Source organism: Carassius carassius, chromosome 19 (assembly GCF_963082965.1).
Source record: "Carassius carassius chromosome 19, fCarCar2.1, whole genome shotgun sequence".
NCBI lineage: Eukaryota > Metazoa > Chordata > Actinopteri > Cypriniformes > Cyprinidae > Carassius > Carassius carassius.
The window spans coordinates 20,474,118-20,493,848 of record NC_081773.1 but is presented as its reverse complement, the minus strand read 5'-3'; the positions used below and the strand labels follow the sequence as shown (position 1 = coordinate 20,493,848).

At 36.9% G+C, this 19,731-nt stretch overlaps 1 protein-coding gene across 14 annotated transcripts in view; it reads left to right on the top strand.

Moving 5' to 3' along the window:
- The window catches only part of caska (calcium/calmodulin-dependent serine protein kinase a), a 206,193-nt gene that overhangs the window by 184,197 nt on the left and 2,265 nt on the right, over positions 1-19,731 (top strand). For 2 of the 14 annotated variants that reach the window (XM_059500229.1, XM_059500227.1), the window contains 14 exons: positions 538-585; positions 1,125-1,205; positions 3,704-3,892; positions 4,182-4,260; positions 4,652-4,737; positions 5,203-5,271; positions 5,980-6,048; positions 7,507-7,542; positions 8,758-8,796; positions 9,275-9,471; positions 9,706-9,821; positions 18,489-18,569; positions 18,665-18,745; positions 18,847-19,049. In XM_059500229.1, the coding sequence (XP_059356212.1) occupies positions 538-585; positions 1,125-1,205; positions 3,704-3,892; positions 4,182-4,260; positions 4,652-4,737; positions 5,203-5,271; positions 5,980-6,048; positions 7,507-7,542; positions 8,758-8,796; positions 9,275-9,471; positions 9,706-9,821; positions 18,489-18,569; positions 18,665-18,745; positions 18,847-19,049 (1,374 nt within the window). The remainder of the gene's footprint in view (positions 1-537; positions 586-1,124; positions 1,206-3,703; positions 3,893-4,181; positions 4,261-4,651; positions 4,738-5,202; positions 5,272-5,979; positions 6,049-7,506; positions 7,543-8,757; positions 8,797-9,274; positions 9,472-9,705; positions 9,822-18,488; positions 18,570-18,664; positions 18,746-18,846; positions 19,050-19,731) is intronic. The other 12 variants (XM_059500232.1, XM_059500231.1, XM_059500236.1 and 9 more) reach the window with 10 other exon arrangements.

Genomic DNA, 19,731 nt, shown 5'->3' with positions numbered 1-19,731 from the left:
GTGAACAAATGTGCTAAGTTCCCATAAAGAGGTGAAAGTAATGTTATTTTGAATAGTTCAAACCATCTGCATACTTTAAGTTAAAAATAGTTTGATTCAAACTAGTCTCAATACTAGCTTCTGGTCTCAAACTCCCTCAGTGGTCCTCTTGGCCCTGACCCCTCCAAAACAAGTCTGTCTCAGTCACAAGTCACACAACCTATAAAGCTCAACCATTTCCTTTAGTATTGCACATCAAAAAGAAACTCAGGCCTGCTGGTGATTAAAGAGCTGTGCTCTCAAATAACCCTCCTTGGCCTCTTGCTTGTGATCACTGGCAATGGTGAAATGCTTAAGGATTATCCTCTTTGTATTGCTTAGAGCCAGTGGGGTGGAAACTAACCAATCTCCTCTCACTCTTTTCCCTGAGAGACTGAAACTTGCAGAGGTGGCATAGTGTCTAACTCTAAAAACTCAGCCTTCGACTCTGCTGCTGCTTACACAGACTACATGTATCAATTGTTGTAAAACTTTCCTGTGTGTGTCTCTCATGCTAAGACCTCCACTGAAGACGAGTCGAGCACGGCTTTGAAACATCTGGAATATGTAAGCTGCAGACATTTTTCCAATCTTATGTCCACTTATTTTATTTTTTACCACTTTTTTAGAACATGCGGAAATTCCTAGGATTCTTGTAAATGTCTGAGCTTTACATTTAGTGATTTTGACTGGCAGTGAGGGGCTGCCAGGTGGGTTTGACCATTGATTAGAGCTCATTAGAGATGATTAGTGTGGTTCAAAAGACGTCCAGGATCCGGCGCTCAGCAGCATTCAGCGGGAGTTGTGACATATCTGCAGTACTGTGCCAAATCACCCCCTCCCACCTGACCCGTCCCACCCCGCCAATGAAAGGGCCAAATGAGCCCAGACAGCAGTGCTGATTGGTCACATGGGGTCTTAAGGGTCATGCCAGAAATGTTTGCGCGTGTGTGTCTTCTGATATATGATGTGTGGGGTCTCAGCAGTCCAGCTCAAAGTCGTGTTGCAGTGTACGAGATTAAAAAGCAATATCTTTACTTACATCAAGAATTAAACACTGTAGAGATGACAGCCTGAGGAAAAGCCTGATGACTGTCTGTCTGTAGGTACTGGAGGAGATTTCATGCTACCCGGAGAATGCAGACGCTAAAGAACTGAGACGGATTCTAACCCAGCCCCATTTCATGGTGAGTCTCAGCAGCACAGTGCTAGTTCTGTTGTTAAGCTCTTAGTAAACCCTATTTACTTTCTTAATGTACTTCATTTGTACATGTCATTCCTTGTAATATTTAATCAAAATGTTATACCTTGTTTTTTTCCTCTGAAACATCTTTTTTATGCTGGCATCACTTGTGTTGGCTATTTGATAAAATAGTAGCCAATAGCCAGTTTAGTCATTTGTTTTACTTTAACTCTGGTTACATTGAGGTACAGTTACCCCCTTTTCACCATCTTATTGATCCCCACCCTAACTTTTAGTATACTGTTGGAAATACACTAACATTCAAAGTGTGTGTTTTTTTTATTCTTTCATTCAGCAACAACATAATAAACTAACTAAAAATGACAGTAATGACACTCTAATTTAAAAAAATAAATAAATGAATAAAATAAAATAAAATAAACTTCAAGCTTTCTGTCAGCAAAACTATCTTGGAGAGCTTAATTAAAGGACTTGTACTTCTTTATGAGGCTTTGTGTTGGATCTGTTTATTCAGGACGTTGTCAGCGTCTCGTTGTTTCACCATCTCAGACTTTGCATTGCTTTTCTGCAATCCTCTTCTGTAATCAATGAGATGTTTGTTAGTCATCTGTATTGAGAACATTATTTCTGTGTTCTTATCAGTGGGACACACAACCTCATGACAGATGAAGCAGAGAGTTTGCCCTTCGCTCTGAACTGACTGTTTGTCAGTAAGGTTCATCTAGAGGCTTAGTTGATTAAAGTTTCCACACTTTATTTAGTATTTTATTTTCAGGGGTTGTATAACGAGGAGTAAAAACCTTGATCTTTCAAATAAAGAGGTGATAGTGAGGATGAGAATCGTTCGTAAGATTAAAAATAGGAAAATCCGGTTCTTTAAAGTGTGGGAGTCAAATGTTGCATGGAACTGAGTGAAATTAATTGCCTCTGGCATGATCCATAATGTAAGGGACTTATTTGGGGGCTTTTTTACATGATTTTTACTTCCACTTGAACTGGGGATTTACGACAGAACTGAGAGAGATAAAGAGGGAAGGGGTTAAAAAGGAGCTCATGCATTAGAAAACAAGACTGGGGTGATGTCAGCCTAACTAACTCTGAATGTCAGGTCAAGAGTGGGGGGATACAGAGAGGAGGGAGGTACCAGCAGGTACTAGCTGTTAAAATCCAGCATGACATTGTCCTTGATGCTTTTCTCACACTCTCATAATTGCACACAAGATACAGTATTAGTATGAGATGAGCTGAAGACAAAAAATTACCTAATGTTACTGAAGTCGATTACGTTTGATTTTTAATCCAAAATTATGAGATGCATTATTTGAATGCTTGGCCAAAGAGATGTTGAAAAAGCTCTACCTCTTTTAGTGGACTTTGCTATCCTAGGTACAACCAAAAGTCCAGCATTTTGTGACCTTAGGGAGCGGGATCTGCACAGTATCTTACTACAGCTTGTGTGTGGTTAGATGTTGAGTGTTATTTGAGTTTCCTTTTATTACAATAAAAATTGTTCAAAGCAAATGTGTCGTATTGCACATTCATCTGATCTGATATCTGATCTTATGGCTGTTTGAGAGAAAAAGAAAAGTTGTTATTATTATTACTATTTATCAATTATTCCGCTTATACTACGGTTACCACACCTCAAGACATCGATCAAATTATATATTTAAAGGGATTCATCCGGTTTTTGTACTTAAATCGCTATTGTGAGTAGAGATATTTCTTCCGCATCTCTAATCTAATCTAATGCAATTATTAATTAAGTTATTAGAAAGAGAGTGAGAGAGACAGAGACACACAGAGAGAGAGAGAGAGAGAGAGAGCTTGTGTGAATTAGGCTAACTTTACCTCTTTGCGTCTCTAAACAGCGCTGTCTCATAACTAGTGAGAAATGTCATGTGTAGCCTTTAAGTTGCTACACTATATAGGGTAAGTGATAAAATCGCTGACAACACCTTTTTGTGCAAACTGCGTACAGTTTACTATGTGAAGTGATATGGATCTGTAATGTGGTCAAGAGAGGTACCTGGAACTGCGTTCGCCCTGCGTTTCCCAGAAAATAATCGCACACCTCTGAACGTTCATCAGCCAATCAGATTCAATCATTCAACGGCCCCCGTAGTATATGTTTTTTTTATAATGCATTATGCGTTAATTAAGATATTAAGCACCACAACTGTTTTCAACAATGATAACAATAAAAAAAATGTTTCTTATGGTTAGAGAGTTTGACTCCTAACCCTAAGGTTGTGGGTTTGCGTCTCGGGCCGGCAATACCACGACTGAGGTTCCCTTGAGCAAGGCACCGAATCCCCAACTGCTCCCCGAGCACCGCAGCATAAATAAGCGGTATTTGCACAGCCTAGATTGGTTATCTAGGCTCATTGTTCTGTGATTGCTAAGGTGATAAGTGTAATGTGTTTTTTATATTATGTGCTTGTGTGAAACTGTATCTCACTCTTAATCACTCTTTTTCAGGCCTTACTTCAGACTCATGATGTTGTGGCACATGAGGTATACAGTGACGAGGCACTGAGGGTCACCCCACCCCCCACATCACCATATCTCAACGGAGACTCACCTGAGAGCACAAACGGAGACATGGACATAGAGAATGTTACACGAGTGCGCCTGGTTCAGTTCCAGAAAAACACAGATGAACCGATGGTATGAGTTCACACATTTCCTGTACATGTACACACACATATATAAGCCTAAAGACTGCATAGCATCAACATTACAATAGTTTCTAGTGGTCCACCTTCAAAGTGTGCACATCGAATATCCTGTGTTGTCAGTCACACTTGGCACACCTGATCTGACGATGGGTGTTGATTAAGCTCTCACTGTGGTTACATTTTATATCCACTTGTTAGTCAAACTTCCTGAGTCAAACTTCCTGAAAGCTTCATTCTCACCACTGTGGTTTTAAACAAGTTTGTGGGCACTGTTTCAGGGTATCACGTTGAAAATGAACGACTTGAACCATTGCATCGTGGCAAGAATAATGCATGGAGGAATGATCCACAGACAAGGTACATGCACCAGATGGTTTTTTCTTCAAAACTTCCCCCAACACTGCTATACTGAGATCCACTAGCCTTCCATCTTTCCTGTACATCTCCATAAACATATGATGAATTAATAGGAAAGAGATCCAACCCATTAATCTTCACAAACCCCTTGACCCATATTAACATGTGGCAGGATTGAGGGCTTTTGCTGTCACCCGTGATGGTCAAATTGCAAAATCTCCTTTACCCACATGCCACACACACACAACTATCTCCTACATGTATGCAAGCAGGAAAACCTATGTTAAACCTCGTGCTGTTAATGTTGTCAAGTTTTCAATTTATGAAGGTTGTAAGACTAGTGATGTGTATTAATACATTTAAAATGTTGTTTTTTTTGTAACAAAAAAAGGAACTTTGCATGTTGGAGACGAGATCCGGGAGATCAACGGCATAAGTGTAGCAAACCAAACGGTGGAGCAGCTTCAGAAGATGCTTGTGAGTAGGACCTTGTGTATTTTCAGCTGAAAAAAGTTACGATTTTGTTACCATTTAATCACCTTCAAGTTGTTTGAATTATGATTTTTAGACTTTCATTGAGGTATCCAGCAAAATGTCCAGAATTACAGACCACAGCCAGTAAAGTGCACTAACTGTACCAACTGTAAAGTGTAATGGGTGTAATGTGAGACATAAGCGTTACAGAGCAGCTACCTGATTACAGTTAAATAAAATAAACAAAGACTCCTCTAAAATAACCATTGATTTCATTTTAAAAATGGCCACAGACATTTATCACAATGCAGATTAACAGTCTACTTTTTCCATTCTGTTCCCATTTGTGTTTTATTGTCTACTTTTTCCATTATTCCTTGAAATAAATAGAGCGATATGAGGATATATAGACATAATCCAGTAAAAATGCCCTTTTTAATAATTTGCCTTTTGTTATTCTGTTGACAGCGGGAAATGAGAGGCAGCATCACCTTTAAGATTGTCCCAAGCTACCGTACACAGCAATCGTCCTGTGAGGTAATGGACTTCATGGCCTTTGCACTGTCCTCTGCCCTGTCTCTGCCAGTTTCCTCTCTCTGCAGTGCTGTGGTTTGCCTCCCCGGCCTGTCATGGCCTTTTGTGGTGGGGTTTGATTGCCATGGATTCTTGTGTGACTAACTGCCTGCCTGATGGCTGCGTGTTAATGCTTTTCTCCCCAAAAAGCCTCCATCCTGCCAGACCTAAAGGCCTGGCTCAGACACTAACGCACACCAGTTTCACAACCAAGATATCGGAACTCTAGCTTACATATCACCTGTTTTGAGGGAAGTCTAGATGTACAATGTGAGAATGTTCACAGAAGGTGTTGCAACATTATTCGCAATTTAAAAGCGAGTCTGTACCATGCTGGTTACAGGAATCAAATTTTCATAACGGTCCCCTGCCATATCACACGACTGAGAGGATGTTGAAATTAAAGTGGTCAGATTTCAGTAAATCTCTCAAGGAAGATGTGTACATTCCGTTGGCTCCCCCTTCTGGTGGGAAGCTACAATGCAGTCTGGTGATCAAAACATTTTTGTTTTGGTATCTGTAACATTACCATGCTTTTAAAATGTCTATTTAATAACTTTAATCGCAAGCAAATCTTTTGGTTTCCTTACATGATGTCCCCAATTTCGCACAGCAGTGTTAGCTAGTGTTAGTTTGCTCTGCTGTTTCGCTGACCTTTATATCTTATTACAGAAAGAATCCCCCTCCACCTCCAGACAGTCCCCTGCTAATGGCTATTCCAGCATTAACAGTTCTATCTTGGTAAGGATCCCAGGCAACTTCAAATAACAACCCGCTTCCCACCCCAACAATCTCCTAATATTGTTTGTGATTATTTTACCCAGTTCTTGCAGTCATACCCTGTTAATTTCCACCGAATGTTATTACGTTTGTGTAATGTCCAGTTTTATGGTTTTGTTTTTTCCAGTTTGTTTTTATTTATTTCACTAGAATATTTTGATCTCAATAAATACAAATGCAAAGACTAAACAAGACAGCAGCTAACATCCATTGAACATAGTTTCCGTTATCTCAGTTCACAAATTGGTGTGCTCTGTGCTGCTGTAGCTCTCTCACTCTGAATACAGGATGTGGTCCCAGGAACACTGTACAGTGGACATGGGATCTACTATTATACTTTTTAATTCCTTTGTGTTAGCAGTGATGTATTGTGGCTGACAGCAAGCACAATGAAACTCAGTGGAGGCATGCAAAGGATTCCTAGCATAAATAAAAAGCCTGCATACTTTTAACAAAATGCAGTGAGATCTCCTTTAGCACTGCATTTGAACTAGGGTTGGGCGATAAAGAAGTTGACATGATAAATCAGTATGAAAAATCAAATAATATCAGTTTTGACTAATGTGTTGGGTACTATGTGGTCGAGAATGGGACTCCGCTAAAGCCCTGTCCCTTTAAGTTACTTTTATGCTGTCAAAGTTTCCTACTAGTTAAGTCTGCAAAAAGTTTTGGTAAGTGGAATTTATTTATTTAGATATATGGATATATTCTTATAAATATTCTAAGCAGAATTTTTTTTTTTAATAAAATAAGTATTTATTTAAAATATTTATTAAAATATTCAGATTGTATATAAATATACAATTACAGTAAGTACTGTAATACACTATAATAATTCATAAATATTTATTAAATTATATCTTTGAAATATTCTTGCAAAAAAGTAAATCTACAGTAAGCTGCTTTTGTTGCCTTTTCCTGCTTTTATACTTGTTTGCATAATTCTTTTTTCTGTCAAATTTAAGTAAACTATGTGAATATATATTTTGACCATCCAAAATTTGAAAATACATTTGCTAATATCGCCCACCCCTGCTATAGACCCAGTGGGACCCACTTGGTGTTCTTCATAGAGGGGGTTAGTCTCCACCTTATGAACATGCTTGAATGGAGTGTGGTGCTGAAGCTGCTTGCTTGCTCCTTGCTTTCTTGTGTGTTGCTGTTCTGAGATTTACCCTCAACAGCCAATCTTCTCTTTTAACACATGTATACACACAGAATGAAGTAACTTTTGTGGTTCTCCTTTGTGGAGTTAGCATTGCTCCCAGTTGTTTTAACCAGATTTTTTTGTAATGTTTTGTTGAATGCATATTTCTTTTCATTGTTATCGTTATTAATTGTTATTTAATTGTTTCATGACTCCTGTTTTTCCTCTGTAAATGGTCAGTCTCTCTTTCACTGCTGGGCTTTGCTTTACAGGACTTGCCGTCAACCATCCAGCCAAAAGGACGCCAGGTGAATAGAGCATCCATCAGTCTTAGCACCCTCTATTGACTAGCGCTTTTCCACACTGCTTTTGTGCTTGAGATTGAATGAACAAGTTAGTGATTTACCGCTATTAACATCCTGCTTTCTCTATCAGTTTTCGTACTAACACCATTCACCATTAGCTGCTCTACAGACAGACTTGGTTTAGTGTTATTGCATTGCACTTACTCAACAACAAGACTGTAAATGCAAAGTTATTATTTATGCTTTTTTTTAAAAGCTTACATAAATTTTAGGGGGATTATCATTTTAACATTAATTTTTATTTTTACAGATAAAATTCTACGGTTGAACCAGTTGAGAAAATATCAAGAACATGCTTTGAAATTTGAATTAAACTATTTTTAACTATTTTTACTGCATTTTACCTTTATTCCATTTAAAAATAAATGTTTATTAAATAACTTATTTTATTAATTAAATGTTTTATTCATATTTAAGTTCAATTCTTTGTTGCGATGAGCATTCTCACAAACAATAGGTAACACTAAAGATATGAAAAAAACTTAAAAATAAGTTTTCTTAAAAATACCCATTTGAACCAACTTTTTAGAAATCATATCAACTCCAAGGCAACTATTATTCAGACCCTGTTAGCTTTTATCTTAGATAAAAAAGGGACATGTTAGATTGGTGTGTCTGTCTTATCCTAACCCCATGCAGTCTCATGCTCTTCTACTTGCCCTGGGCTACAGAGTGGTGTGTGTTTCCTCTCACATCCCATCTAGATTACCCTGCAAATCAAAAAAGCTGAGAACATGTGGAATCAGAAAGCCCATCACAATTTGTTCTTCTAATCTCTAGTCCTTGCCTTTAAGCATTGTGTCCTAATAGGATGAGAAGTAGAAAGGGAGACATACATTCAGCAGAGGGCGCCATCTGCCAGCACGGGTCCATCTGTGTTGGCTGAAGTGCATCACTGAGTGCTGGAAATGATCTGCTATGTTCCAAGTGATGAGAACAGAGTGATATATATATATATATATATATATATATATATATATATATATATATGACTGATATCTACACCCTGCTTTGTTCCATTTTATCAACCCATAACTTTTCGGAACGTTAGCTTGTGTAGCTGCATTCTTCCTCTCACCAACCCCAATAACAGTGACGTATTAATGCCGCCACAGTGCCATGATATTGCATGATGTTTGTAATACTCTCATGCCCTAGATCTCCAGACCTCCAATCAAGGATACATTTTCCATAAAGGTAAGATTTTAAAGAATAAGCCCAATCTACTTCTCTGAAAAACTGTTGTGTAACCATGCAAGTCCAAATGTAGCAAGGACTCACCAATGTGAAAATATAACATTAAGCTCGATTTTTGCAATGTTTGTACTTAAAGGCCCCTTTCAGTCAATTCAGTTTCATTTATTTTTAATCCAGGAGTCACACACCACTCTACCCTCAGACTGCAGTTCAGTACTCAACTGCACTAAATGTCCAGCAAGGACTCGTAACCCACTCTCATACATACTTGCATGCATCATCAGTTTGCCAGCATGCTCAGTTTTCATTCCCTGCAGCTTTAGCCAAGCATGCCTATCATCTCAACTGAAACCTGATCTCCACTTGTACCTTGACCTCCAGTTGCACCTTAACCTCCTCTTGTACCCTGACTTCCTTTCCTGTGCTGTGTCTGTGCCACTGTAGGGTTTTTCTGACTTCGACTTATGTCTTTTCTCAGATCTATGTACGGGCACAGTTCGAGTATGATCCGGTGAAGGATGACCTCATCCCCTGTAAAGAGGCAGGGATTCGCTTCAGAGTGGGTGACATAATCCAGATTATCAACAAAGATGACCATAATTGGTGGCAAGGAAAACTGGAAAACACCAAGAATGGCACAGCAGGACTGATTCCCTCACCTGAACTTCAGGAGTGGTGAGTTAGGTTCTTTCCTAGAGCAGAATGACCACTTCAGTCATTTCTTTTGTTTGTATGTTGAAAACCAGAAGACTGTGATTGGCTGCTGCTGAGGTTGAAGTACAGTACAGTGCAAGTCGCTCACAATATGATTTAAAAGTACTCAGAGATGTGCTATAATCAAGGCTAACAGATATGCAGCACACTAACCACATGTTCATCTATTTGTTTCTTTTGTTTGTTTTGTTCTAGGCGGGTGGCCTGTATAGCCATGGAGAAAACCAAGCAAGAACAGCAGGCAAGCTGTACCTGGTTTGGCAAGAAAAAAAAGCAGTACAAAGACAAATACCTAGCAAAGCACAATGCAGGTAGAGTTTCCGATGGGCTTTCTGCACCTTCCCTCTCTCTTCATACAGGTTTTGGTCAATCAGCTTTCCTTATTGGAGATCTAAGAATAGGCTTCTAACACTGATGTGAACGTATGACATCACAAAAAATAGCAGCTCTCAGGGAGATGTAAACAAGTGTTGATTAATGATAAACATTCACTTTTAAGAACTTTGCTCCCTTAAAACACAATAGGGTCATTCTTAAAATGACTGCCTGTTCTACTTAGAAGTAAATTGATATACAATATAAATCAATACATTATTCAACATTAATCTGATAGAATGCATAGGATCTTATAAAAATGTAATAAGATTTTATGCATTCTACCAGATACATTATGCAAATGTTGCATTGTGCCATTAATCAAAATAAATACATTTTATTATAAAAATTGTACAGTATATAACATACATATATTGTTTTAATATAAATTATATATTAATTTATTTAGCTTATGGTTTATGTTTGCAGTATATTCTGAAGTTTGGGGTCAGTAAGATAAAAAAAAAAAAAAAACTTGTATTTGGCAAAATACTATGTTATGTTAGAAGAGATTTATATATATATATATATATATATATATATATATATAAAAATTTCTTTTGAATTTTCCTAAAAGATGTATTGTTTATATATATATATATATATATATATATATATATATATATATATATATATTAAAATAGAAAATTGTTATAATATTTCACAATTACAATAAAATTCTAATTTAATCAAATAAAAGAGACTTACGAGCATCAAAACCTTTAAAAACAAACTTACCAACCCCAACCTCCAAACCCAACAGTTTTTCCTATTTAATTTAACATTTATTACAAGTATTGTAAATTGAAATTACACTCTTAAAATGACACACTTGAAACAAGAGAATTGTACACACTGCTGGTATTTGAATTAATAAATACGGTATCTATTTTTTAATTAGGATTTGTTTACTATACAAAAATATTATTTACAGGGTTGGCATATTTAGATTAGTCCCTTACTGACAAACATATCAAAGAAAAAAATAAAGTAATAAAAAAGAGGCTCATATGATATCCACTTTATGGAATGACCTGGTAAATTAATCTCTTTGTAGATGATCAAATGCTAGAATTGACTGTTTGTTTGTTTGTTTGTTTGTTTTTAATACATCATTACTGTTGTCAGATACTCATATGATCAGAAGCACGAGAGAACACTGTTGTTGATGGCCATTGCTACCTCAGACCAGGTGGAACACTGTCAGGAAGAATGCATGTATGTCTTTTTTACATCAGTGACAGTCTATCATTAGTATTATGTTTATATTAGTTCCTGCTTTTCAGCGACAGCAGACTTTACCCTCATGGGATGGTTGTCAGCAGATGTTGTTAGAAGCGTCTTCATTGAATGATTCAAACTGTAGTTTAGAGGCTGTAGGGAGTGTCTCTGTGTGTCTAGTGGTAGGTATGGGCAGGTAACATGGCCCTGTGCTGTCTGGCTCAAATAACCTGAGGTCCTGACTGCAGCATTTCCACAAATAGTAGGGTGACTTGTGCCAATACATAGCCGAGTAGCTGTATGTCTGATTCTGCCTGCTGTTCCCTGACCAAACAGTCCCTTAAGAGTCTTTCATTTTGTTTCAATTACCAAAGGGGCTCATTAAAGCCAGCCACAGTGGAAACCTGGGTTGTTATCACTGATGAGCACACCTGCATATATATACTACTATGCAACAAGTGTGTTTATGTGTGTGTTCTCATGGGGAATCCAAAGACCATAAGTCAGACACCCATGTTTTCTGTCAGAGTGTATGGTTGCTGGTAAAGGACCATGGGAGAGAAAACATGTCTTTACTATGGGTAACTCATAAATGTCATGGATGAAGTTCATCGTGGCTCCAGGTCTAAACCAACACACAACCTTCACTGGAGATGCACCTGTGTATGTGCTGTCAGATGTACTCCTCCTGTTTTCAGATATACTTTGACTGGATGCAGATTTTACGACCTCTATATAAATCGATCCTGACACTATGAAAGATGGCAATTACATGATCTCGTTAGAAGCATGGTGAACCCCACCTCTTTTAACATCTTATATAAGCGAGTCATTTAGGCTCAGGATCAGGTTACTACCTTCGAACACACAGGATGTTAAACAACGCCGTCGTTCCTTCTTGTCAAGATCTCCCCAGTGGTGTGGAATAGTTTAAAGGTGAGCTTCCCAAAAGGTGGATTTGTTAGTTCCGACTGTAGACACAGTGACTGTGACTCCACTGAATCATAAAGCCAGAAACTCATTCAGTTCAAGTATGTCAATTCAAACTTTTCTAGCTACACAACCTTGATTCTGCATTGTTGTATAATGCAGTGTTTCTGAAGGAAGTTTATAATGCAGGTACACTACCATTCAAAAGTTGGAGGTCAGTAAGATTTTATTTATTTTTTGATAAAGAAAAGCCCATTCAATAAATCAAAAGTGACTGAAAAAATTTTACAATAGAAATATTTCTATTGCAAATAAATGCTGTTTTTTAGCTTCCTTTTTATAAAGTAATCATATTAAGGTCTGTAGAAAAAACTATAATATTAAGAAATGTTTCTTGAGCACCAAATCAGCATATTAGAATTTTTGACATCACAGGAATAAATGGTGTTTTAGAATATATTAAAACAGAAAAGAGTAATTTTAAATTATAATATTTCACAGTATTTTGTTTATTTATTTATTTTTTTACTGTATTTTTGATCAAATAAATGCAGTCTTGGTAAGCGTAAGTGTCAGTCATCTTAAAAAAAAAACAAATCCCCAATTTAGTGGTGGTGCATGCATAGAATTTGTAGTGTTGCCGTTTGTTTTGGTGAAATTTAATGATTAGCTTTGATTTATCATTGTACTAATGGCAAAGTACATTTTTGAAATATTTTTGATATTATTTCATTACTGTTCCCTGTCGAAACTGCACTCACTGGTGCATTTTCTAGTATTGAGTTGGACCCCCTTTTGCCTTAATTCTTTGTGGCATAGATTCAGCTGTTGTCTTATGCGATTAAGTTAGTCTACTAGTGTCATGGCAGTTGGTTTGAACACAGTTATACTGAGAAAGTTAAAGTTGTTTTAATGTTTAGTTAACAATGTTTCAAAAATATGTTGGCCAAGCATTTAAATCTGCATTTTCCTACTTGCATCAAATGGTTCTGGCCTAAGGAGGCCCAACGGTAGGTCTGATCTGATCTGGGCCGCTGGAATCATGGTGTTCTCTGAGCACCCAATCACTTAGATGATCAAATAGGCTGTGTTGTGTTGAGCACAGCTCCCTCAGCCATCAGCGGCGGGGAGTGCAGATCAGACAATAATCCCTCCAGAGCCCAGTGCCCCACTTTACTGAGTCTGATTTGAGCTCACTCAGCCAGTGGGACTCTTTGGGGTATTACAGCCTTTTTTCAGGTCTCATACAAATTCCTCCAGGATTATTTAATTGTCTGAAACTGTTTTGATTTTGTGGGGTTTGTCTAAGGCAAGGAGCATTGTAACAGTTGTGCTTTGGGCTTTTACAGCTATAATGTGCAGGTTCAGATCAGGTTAGGAAGGAAAATAGGAATTTTTCCAATAGGAAGCAGTTGGTAAGGACTTGTCTTTCACAAGGAGAATTTCATCTTTGCAAGGCAATAAAACAACAACATAGCACCAGACCTATATTTCAAGAGGTGTGTAAAAGTGCTTCTCTCAGTTATGTGTGAAAGCACAAGGGGGTCAGTTGTGGCTTAGCTCAATGTGTTTACAATTTTGATGTCCTTTTAGCCCCTCCCTTTACTCTGTTCCATCCTAGTAATTTAAATTTTTTCAATTCAATTCAATTCAAGTTTATTTGTATAGCGCTTTTTACAATACAAATCGTTACAAAGCAACTTTACAGAAAATTATGTTTCTACAATATTTAGTAGTAGCTAGTAGTTTGTGCACGTTTGACAGGATTTTAGAAAAATAAAAATAATAATAATAATACAAGAAGTAGTCAGCTAGATGATGAACTATCAATATTATTAATTAATAGTAATTATATGATGCAGTCACACATGTAGCAATAATTGTTAGTTCTGTTTGTTGATTCAAGGTTAGCATCATCTGGGGTCCTCTGAGGGTCAGCATCATCTCTTCTCAGGTGTTCTGGATCCAGACTGGAGCTTGTGTAAATCCTAGTTACCACGGGATGTAAATCCTGTGGCAAAACATAGAAACAAATAGAGACATCATTAGCATAGCTGCTGATCCAACAAAGTAAAATTAGTTTAACCCAAGCTAAAGAATAAAAATGCAGATGCAACTACACTCACAATTTAAGAGATACATTATTCGAATGCTTGGCGAAAGAGATGCGTTTTTAATCTAGATTTAAACAGAGAGACTGTGTCTGAACCCCGAACATTATCAGGAAGGCTATTCCAGAGTTTGGGAGCCAAATGTGAAAAAGCCCTACCTCCTTTAGTGGACTTTGCTATCCTAGGAACTACCAAAAGTCCAGCGTTTTGTGACCTTAGGGTGCGTGATGGGTTGTAGCGTGGTAGAAGGCTAGTTAGGTACACAGGAGCTAAACCATTTAGGGCCTTATAGGTAAGTAATGCTAATTTGTAACTGATACGGAACTTAATAGGTAGCCAGTGCAGAGACTGTAAAATTGGGGTAATATGATCATATTTTCTTGACCTGGTAAGGACTCTAGCTGCTGCATTTTGGACTACCTGTAGCTTGTTTATTGAAGAAGCAGGACAACCACCTAGAAGTGCATTACAATAGTCCAGTCTAGAGGTCATAAATGCAAGAACTAGCTTTTCTGCATCAGAAACAGATAACATGTTTCGTAGCTTGGCAATGTTTCTAAGATGGAAGAATGCAGTTTTTGTAACATTGGAAATATGATTTTCAAAAGACAAATTGCCGTCTAATATAACACCCAGATTTCTGACTGTAGAGGAAGTAACAGTACATCCGTCTAGTTGCAGATTGTAATCTACAAGATTCTGTGTGGTGTTTTTTGGTCCAATAATTAATATCTCTGTCTTATCCGAATTTAATTGGAGAAAATTATTTGTCATCCAATCTTTTACATTTTTAACACACTCTGTTAGCTTAGATAATTGGGAAGTTTCATCTGGTCTCGTTGAGATATATAGCTGAGTATCATCAGCATAACAGTGGAAGCTAATTCCGTATTTTCTAATAATATTACCAAGGGGCAACATGTATATTGAAAATAGAAGGGGACCTAGGACGGATCCTTGTGGCACTCCATATTTTACTGATGATAAATGAGATGACACCCCATTTAAGTAAACAAAATGGTTTTTTCAGCGTTGACACACATCTTCTCAATCCACTTTTCATTGTATCATTAAAAACCTACAAGGTAATGTTTTTTATTTGGTCTCAGACAGGTTTGTTCACGCTGCTTGTTTTTCTCATAATGCACAGTTCATGCTACATACATGAAGGAAGCATAAATATCATGCAGAGAGATTTTTTTTATTGCTTTTTGGCATGATTGAACTTACAATATTTACCTGGCAGATGAACATTAAACAGAAAAAAAGTTTGGGATCAGTAGGTTTTTTTTTTTTTTTTTTAGAAATTAATGCTTTTATATAGCAAGGCTACTTTAAAATAATCAATATTGACAGTGAAGAAACTTACAGTGTTACAAATTATTTCTATTTCAAAAAAATGCTGTTTTTGAACTTTCTTTTTATAAAGGAATCTAATCGTTATGATCCACCATTAACTCTAACCCCACCACCATGACTTGTTTTTTCTTTTTTCCCTGTCTTCCCATTCCTTTATTTTTGTTATTTCTAAGTATGTCAAAATATAATTGTACATGATACCCGCTAAAAGAAAACTAATTTTGTTGGAATTTTCTAAAGAAAGAGGATGTAGATAGATAGACAGACAGACAGACAGACAGATAGATAGATATTTTTTTTTAGTAGTAGTAGTTTCATGGTTTCCACAAAATTAAGCAGCACAACTGTTTTCAACATTGATCCTATGTTTGTTTCTTGAGCACCAAATCAGTATAATAGGACGATTTCTAACAGATGTTGCATGTTAAACTGAAGAGTTGAGTAATAGCTGCTGAAAATTCAGCTTTGCCATCACAGGAATTAATTTTATTTTAAAATACATTAATGTAATGAACAATTCTTATACATTTTAATATTTCACATTATTTGTTCTGCATTTTTGTTCAAATTAATTAGAGCCCAAATTTTGGAACTTTAATGTATACATGCATGAATCCTGAAGGAGGTGGGTTTGATGGTGGACACTTGAACTGTCCCTCTAAGAAAGCATCTAGTAACCGTATAGCAAGGAGAGCTGTAATGATACAGAGGCAGAGCGATGGTAGAAATGTGTCAGCCAGTAGACATTTTGCTTTGTTTATACTGTGGTAGACATGACTATCATTATCATTTGTTAAGAATAATATGATCTGTTGGCTTGTGTGACTGAAAAAATAAATAAATAAAAACAATAATATTATGTAGCTTTCATCTGCCAAGTTTTTAATTCACTGGATTATCTAAGAATAGGCATTACCACATGATTATGTAATGTATATATACACATCCACACATGTCATGATGTATAGCATTGCTGTTATAGAACATTACTCATACTGTGACCACAAATTATAATACTTAATACTTAATTCCACAGTTTAATGGCTGCTTTCAGATTCCAGTTTTGATAATGCAAGTGCATTGCTGTGAATGTCAGAGGCATGTTTCATTGTTAGAGCAGCGACGTCTCGCATGCTCTGAAAGCGGCCCATCCAGAGCAGCCCGAGCTCACGGATGGCCATCATGTCTCTGTGCTTCGAGCATCACAGCTTTGGGTGTGCTTGTTGTTGTGTTTGTTTACTGATGTTCTGTTAACTGAGCCATAACTCAATGACCCTCTCCCCTGTCCATTTTACATGCTGTCTATCTACCAATGGCCTCTGTGCATGTAAGTAACTGTGTTGCTGTGCCATACAGCCTCTGTGCTTAATTCTCTCTTTCTCTGTCTGTCTCTGTCTCACTCAGTGCCCTTGCTGTGGTGATTTTTTTTTTAAACCATCATTGCCTATTAGCAACCGTCATTTTTCTCAATCAACAGAACAAAGATCTTTTTTTAAGTGTGTGTTTGAATGTTTGTATGGTATTCGTGGTTTACTTTGTTGTGTTGTGCTTTGTGTTTTTAGTTTATTTTTAAGTCTGTATTCTCTGAACCCTGTGCACCTATATCCACTGATCCACAGCACAACATGAGGCTTCTCTGTGTGCAAATCCATTAAATATCCTACGTATATAGAGCTGCATACTCAAGGTCATGTGAAAGAGGTGCATGAATCATTTAAGGCATTTATTGAGAGAGATAGATGAGTGCTTGAATCACTTTTCACATGGAAATGAGACAGATGGCTCACGTTTCCAAATACCAAGTCAACCACTGTCTCCTGCACACACCAATGCTGTCTCCCCCAACACGCCCCGCATGCACACTGCAGCCAGTTTTACTCATCATGCAACCGAAACACCGTGGTAGAAAAGCCTTAGTGATATAGCTTTGTGGAAGTTCACATAAGCAATAAATGATACTTTGTCCTTTAGTGCAATCGTATTTCTGAGGAATCATAGTTTTAGCCCATCTGTTTCTCATTTTTATGCTAGCATTACTAGTGATAGTATCTAAATGTGAAAAATAACTGGTGTCTGTTTCAACTTATAGCGATTAAAAAATTCAAATAAAACTGCAAAAAGCACTATAGAAGTAGTCCATGCATGCAACAATCAAGGCCTTGTGTGATGACTGAAATCTAATTGATAATCATCTTCTTAATTCTCCTTTGCACATTCACTATAAATTATGTTGGATAAATATACTTCTGTTTAAAAGTTAGGAGGCCTTTAAGATAGATTAGAATGATTTCTGAAGTAGTGGCTGCTAGAAATTCAGGTTTGCCATCAAAGGAATAAATACAATTTTAGATTATATTAAAATAGAAAGCAGTCATTTTAAACATGTTACTGTTTTACTGTATTTTTATACAAATAAATGCAGACTTGGTAAATCTAAGACTTCCTTCAAAAACATTTTAACAAATCTTACAGACCCCTAAAAACACAGAACGGTTAAATCAAACATTAAGTAAATTTAATGTACAGTGTTAAGTGTTATTAAAGTCATATTGTTTTTAAAGATTAACTGTGCATGAGATGATGGCAATGGTAATGTAAAAATAGGGGAATTGTGCATCCAAAATATCTCCATGTTTGACATTGGCGACAAGTTTGAATATGCAGAAATGCCAAGTGTGAGCGGCTGGGATGTGTTTTCTCAGCTCAGCTTCTGCGCTGCATTTGAACACACTGCTGCGGTGGAGATTGAATGTCAGTCAGACACAGTATTAAATCCCCCATCAGGCCTGTAGCATTACATAAGCAGCCACAACACAAATTATCCAAAAACATCCCCCTTTCCTTTGTAAGAGTCCACATTTGTTTTTTTATGTTCAAACACTTTTTTTGTAGTCTAATGACAACAGCAAACCGTTTTTGAAATTTAAGATCAATCCCTCCCTACTATTAAATAATAATCTTGTGTTCGTTTTTTTTTTTTAGTGTTTGATCAACTAGATCTGGTCACATATGAGGAAGTAGTGAAGTTGCCAGCATTCAAGAGGAAAACATTAGTTTTACTAGGTATGTATGTAGATCTTGGTTTAAACCCACATCTTACCTTTATTAGTTGGCATGAAGCACATCTCTTACAAGTGTGGTTTGTCGTCGACTGGCAGGTGCTCACGGTGTTGGCCGAAGACACATCAAGAACACACTCATCACCAAACACCCAGACAGATTTGCTTATCCCATTCCACGTAAGAAACATTCCCAAATCACTGTTTCTAACAGTCCACATGATTGCTCAACCGATTGGTTGCTGCTCAACTCAAACTCAAACTCATTTCTGTCCCAAAAGACACAACCAGATCTCCAAAGAAAGATGAAGAGAACGGCAAGAATTATTTCTTTGTATCCCACGACCAAATGATGCAGGACATCTCCAACAACGATTACCTGGAGTACGGCAGCCACGAGGACGCGATGTACGGCACGCGGTTGGAGACAATACGCAAGATCCATGAGCAGGGACTCGTAGCCATACTGGACGTAGAGCCACAGGTCAACCTTTAACTGCCCTCTGCATTTATTCAGGAGAAAAGAAGACTGCTGAAACTTTATTTCTTTGATGAAACTTTTACATTTTGCTATTGCTTTATTGTGTATGCAAATAAAACTGTTAAGATGAGACTTAATAAGATGGAAATAAAGACCTAAGGTCAAGGTAAGCTATTACTTAGTGAGGAATTAGGATATAGCTTACAGTGTCAACTTGATAGTAGTTTAGATATTTAAACTATATTGGATATTATCAAACAAGATGGAGTGTTTGGATTGATATAAATCATCTAATCCAACAAAACTTTATGAAATCAAATTCAATTTATTTTAGTGTTATTTGCATACCATAAATAATGTCATTACCCTTAAGTTTTTAAAGAACATGTTATTGTTAGTGATAGGGACATTACAAAAGACAAAAGTGATGTTAAGACAATATCAATTAGGGGAAAAAAGAACTAGACAAGCATTTAGAATAATTTTCAAGTTAAAAGTTGCATTGGGAAAGTAACAACATGATCAGATCCAAGTGAAATTATTCAAAACTGTGATATTGTACTAAAAGAAAACTGACAAATTGTATTGCATCTTAATCATAATTTAATACCATATCTCAGTTATATTAAGACACATATGATGGGGAGATATGATGTAGTGCAATAACTCAGTCTTGTGTTGAAAT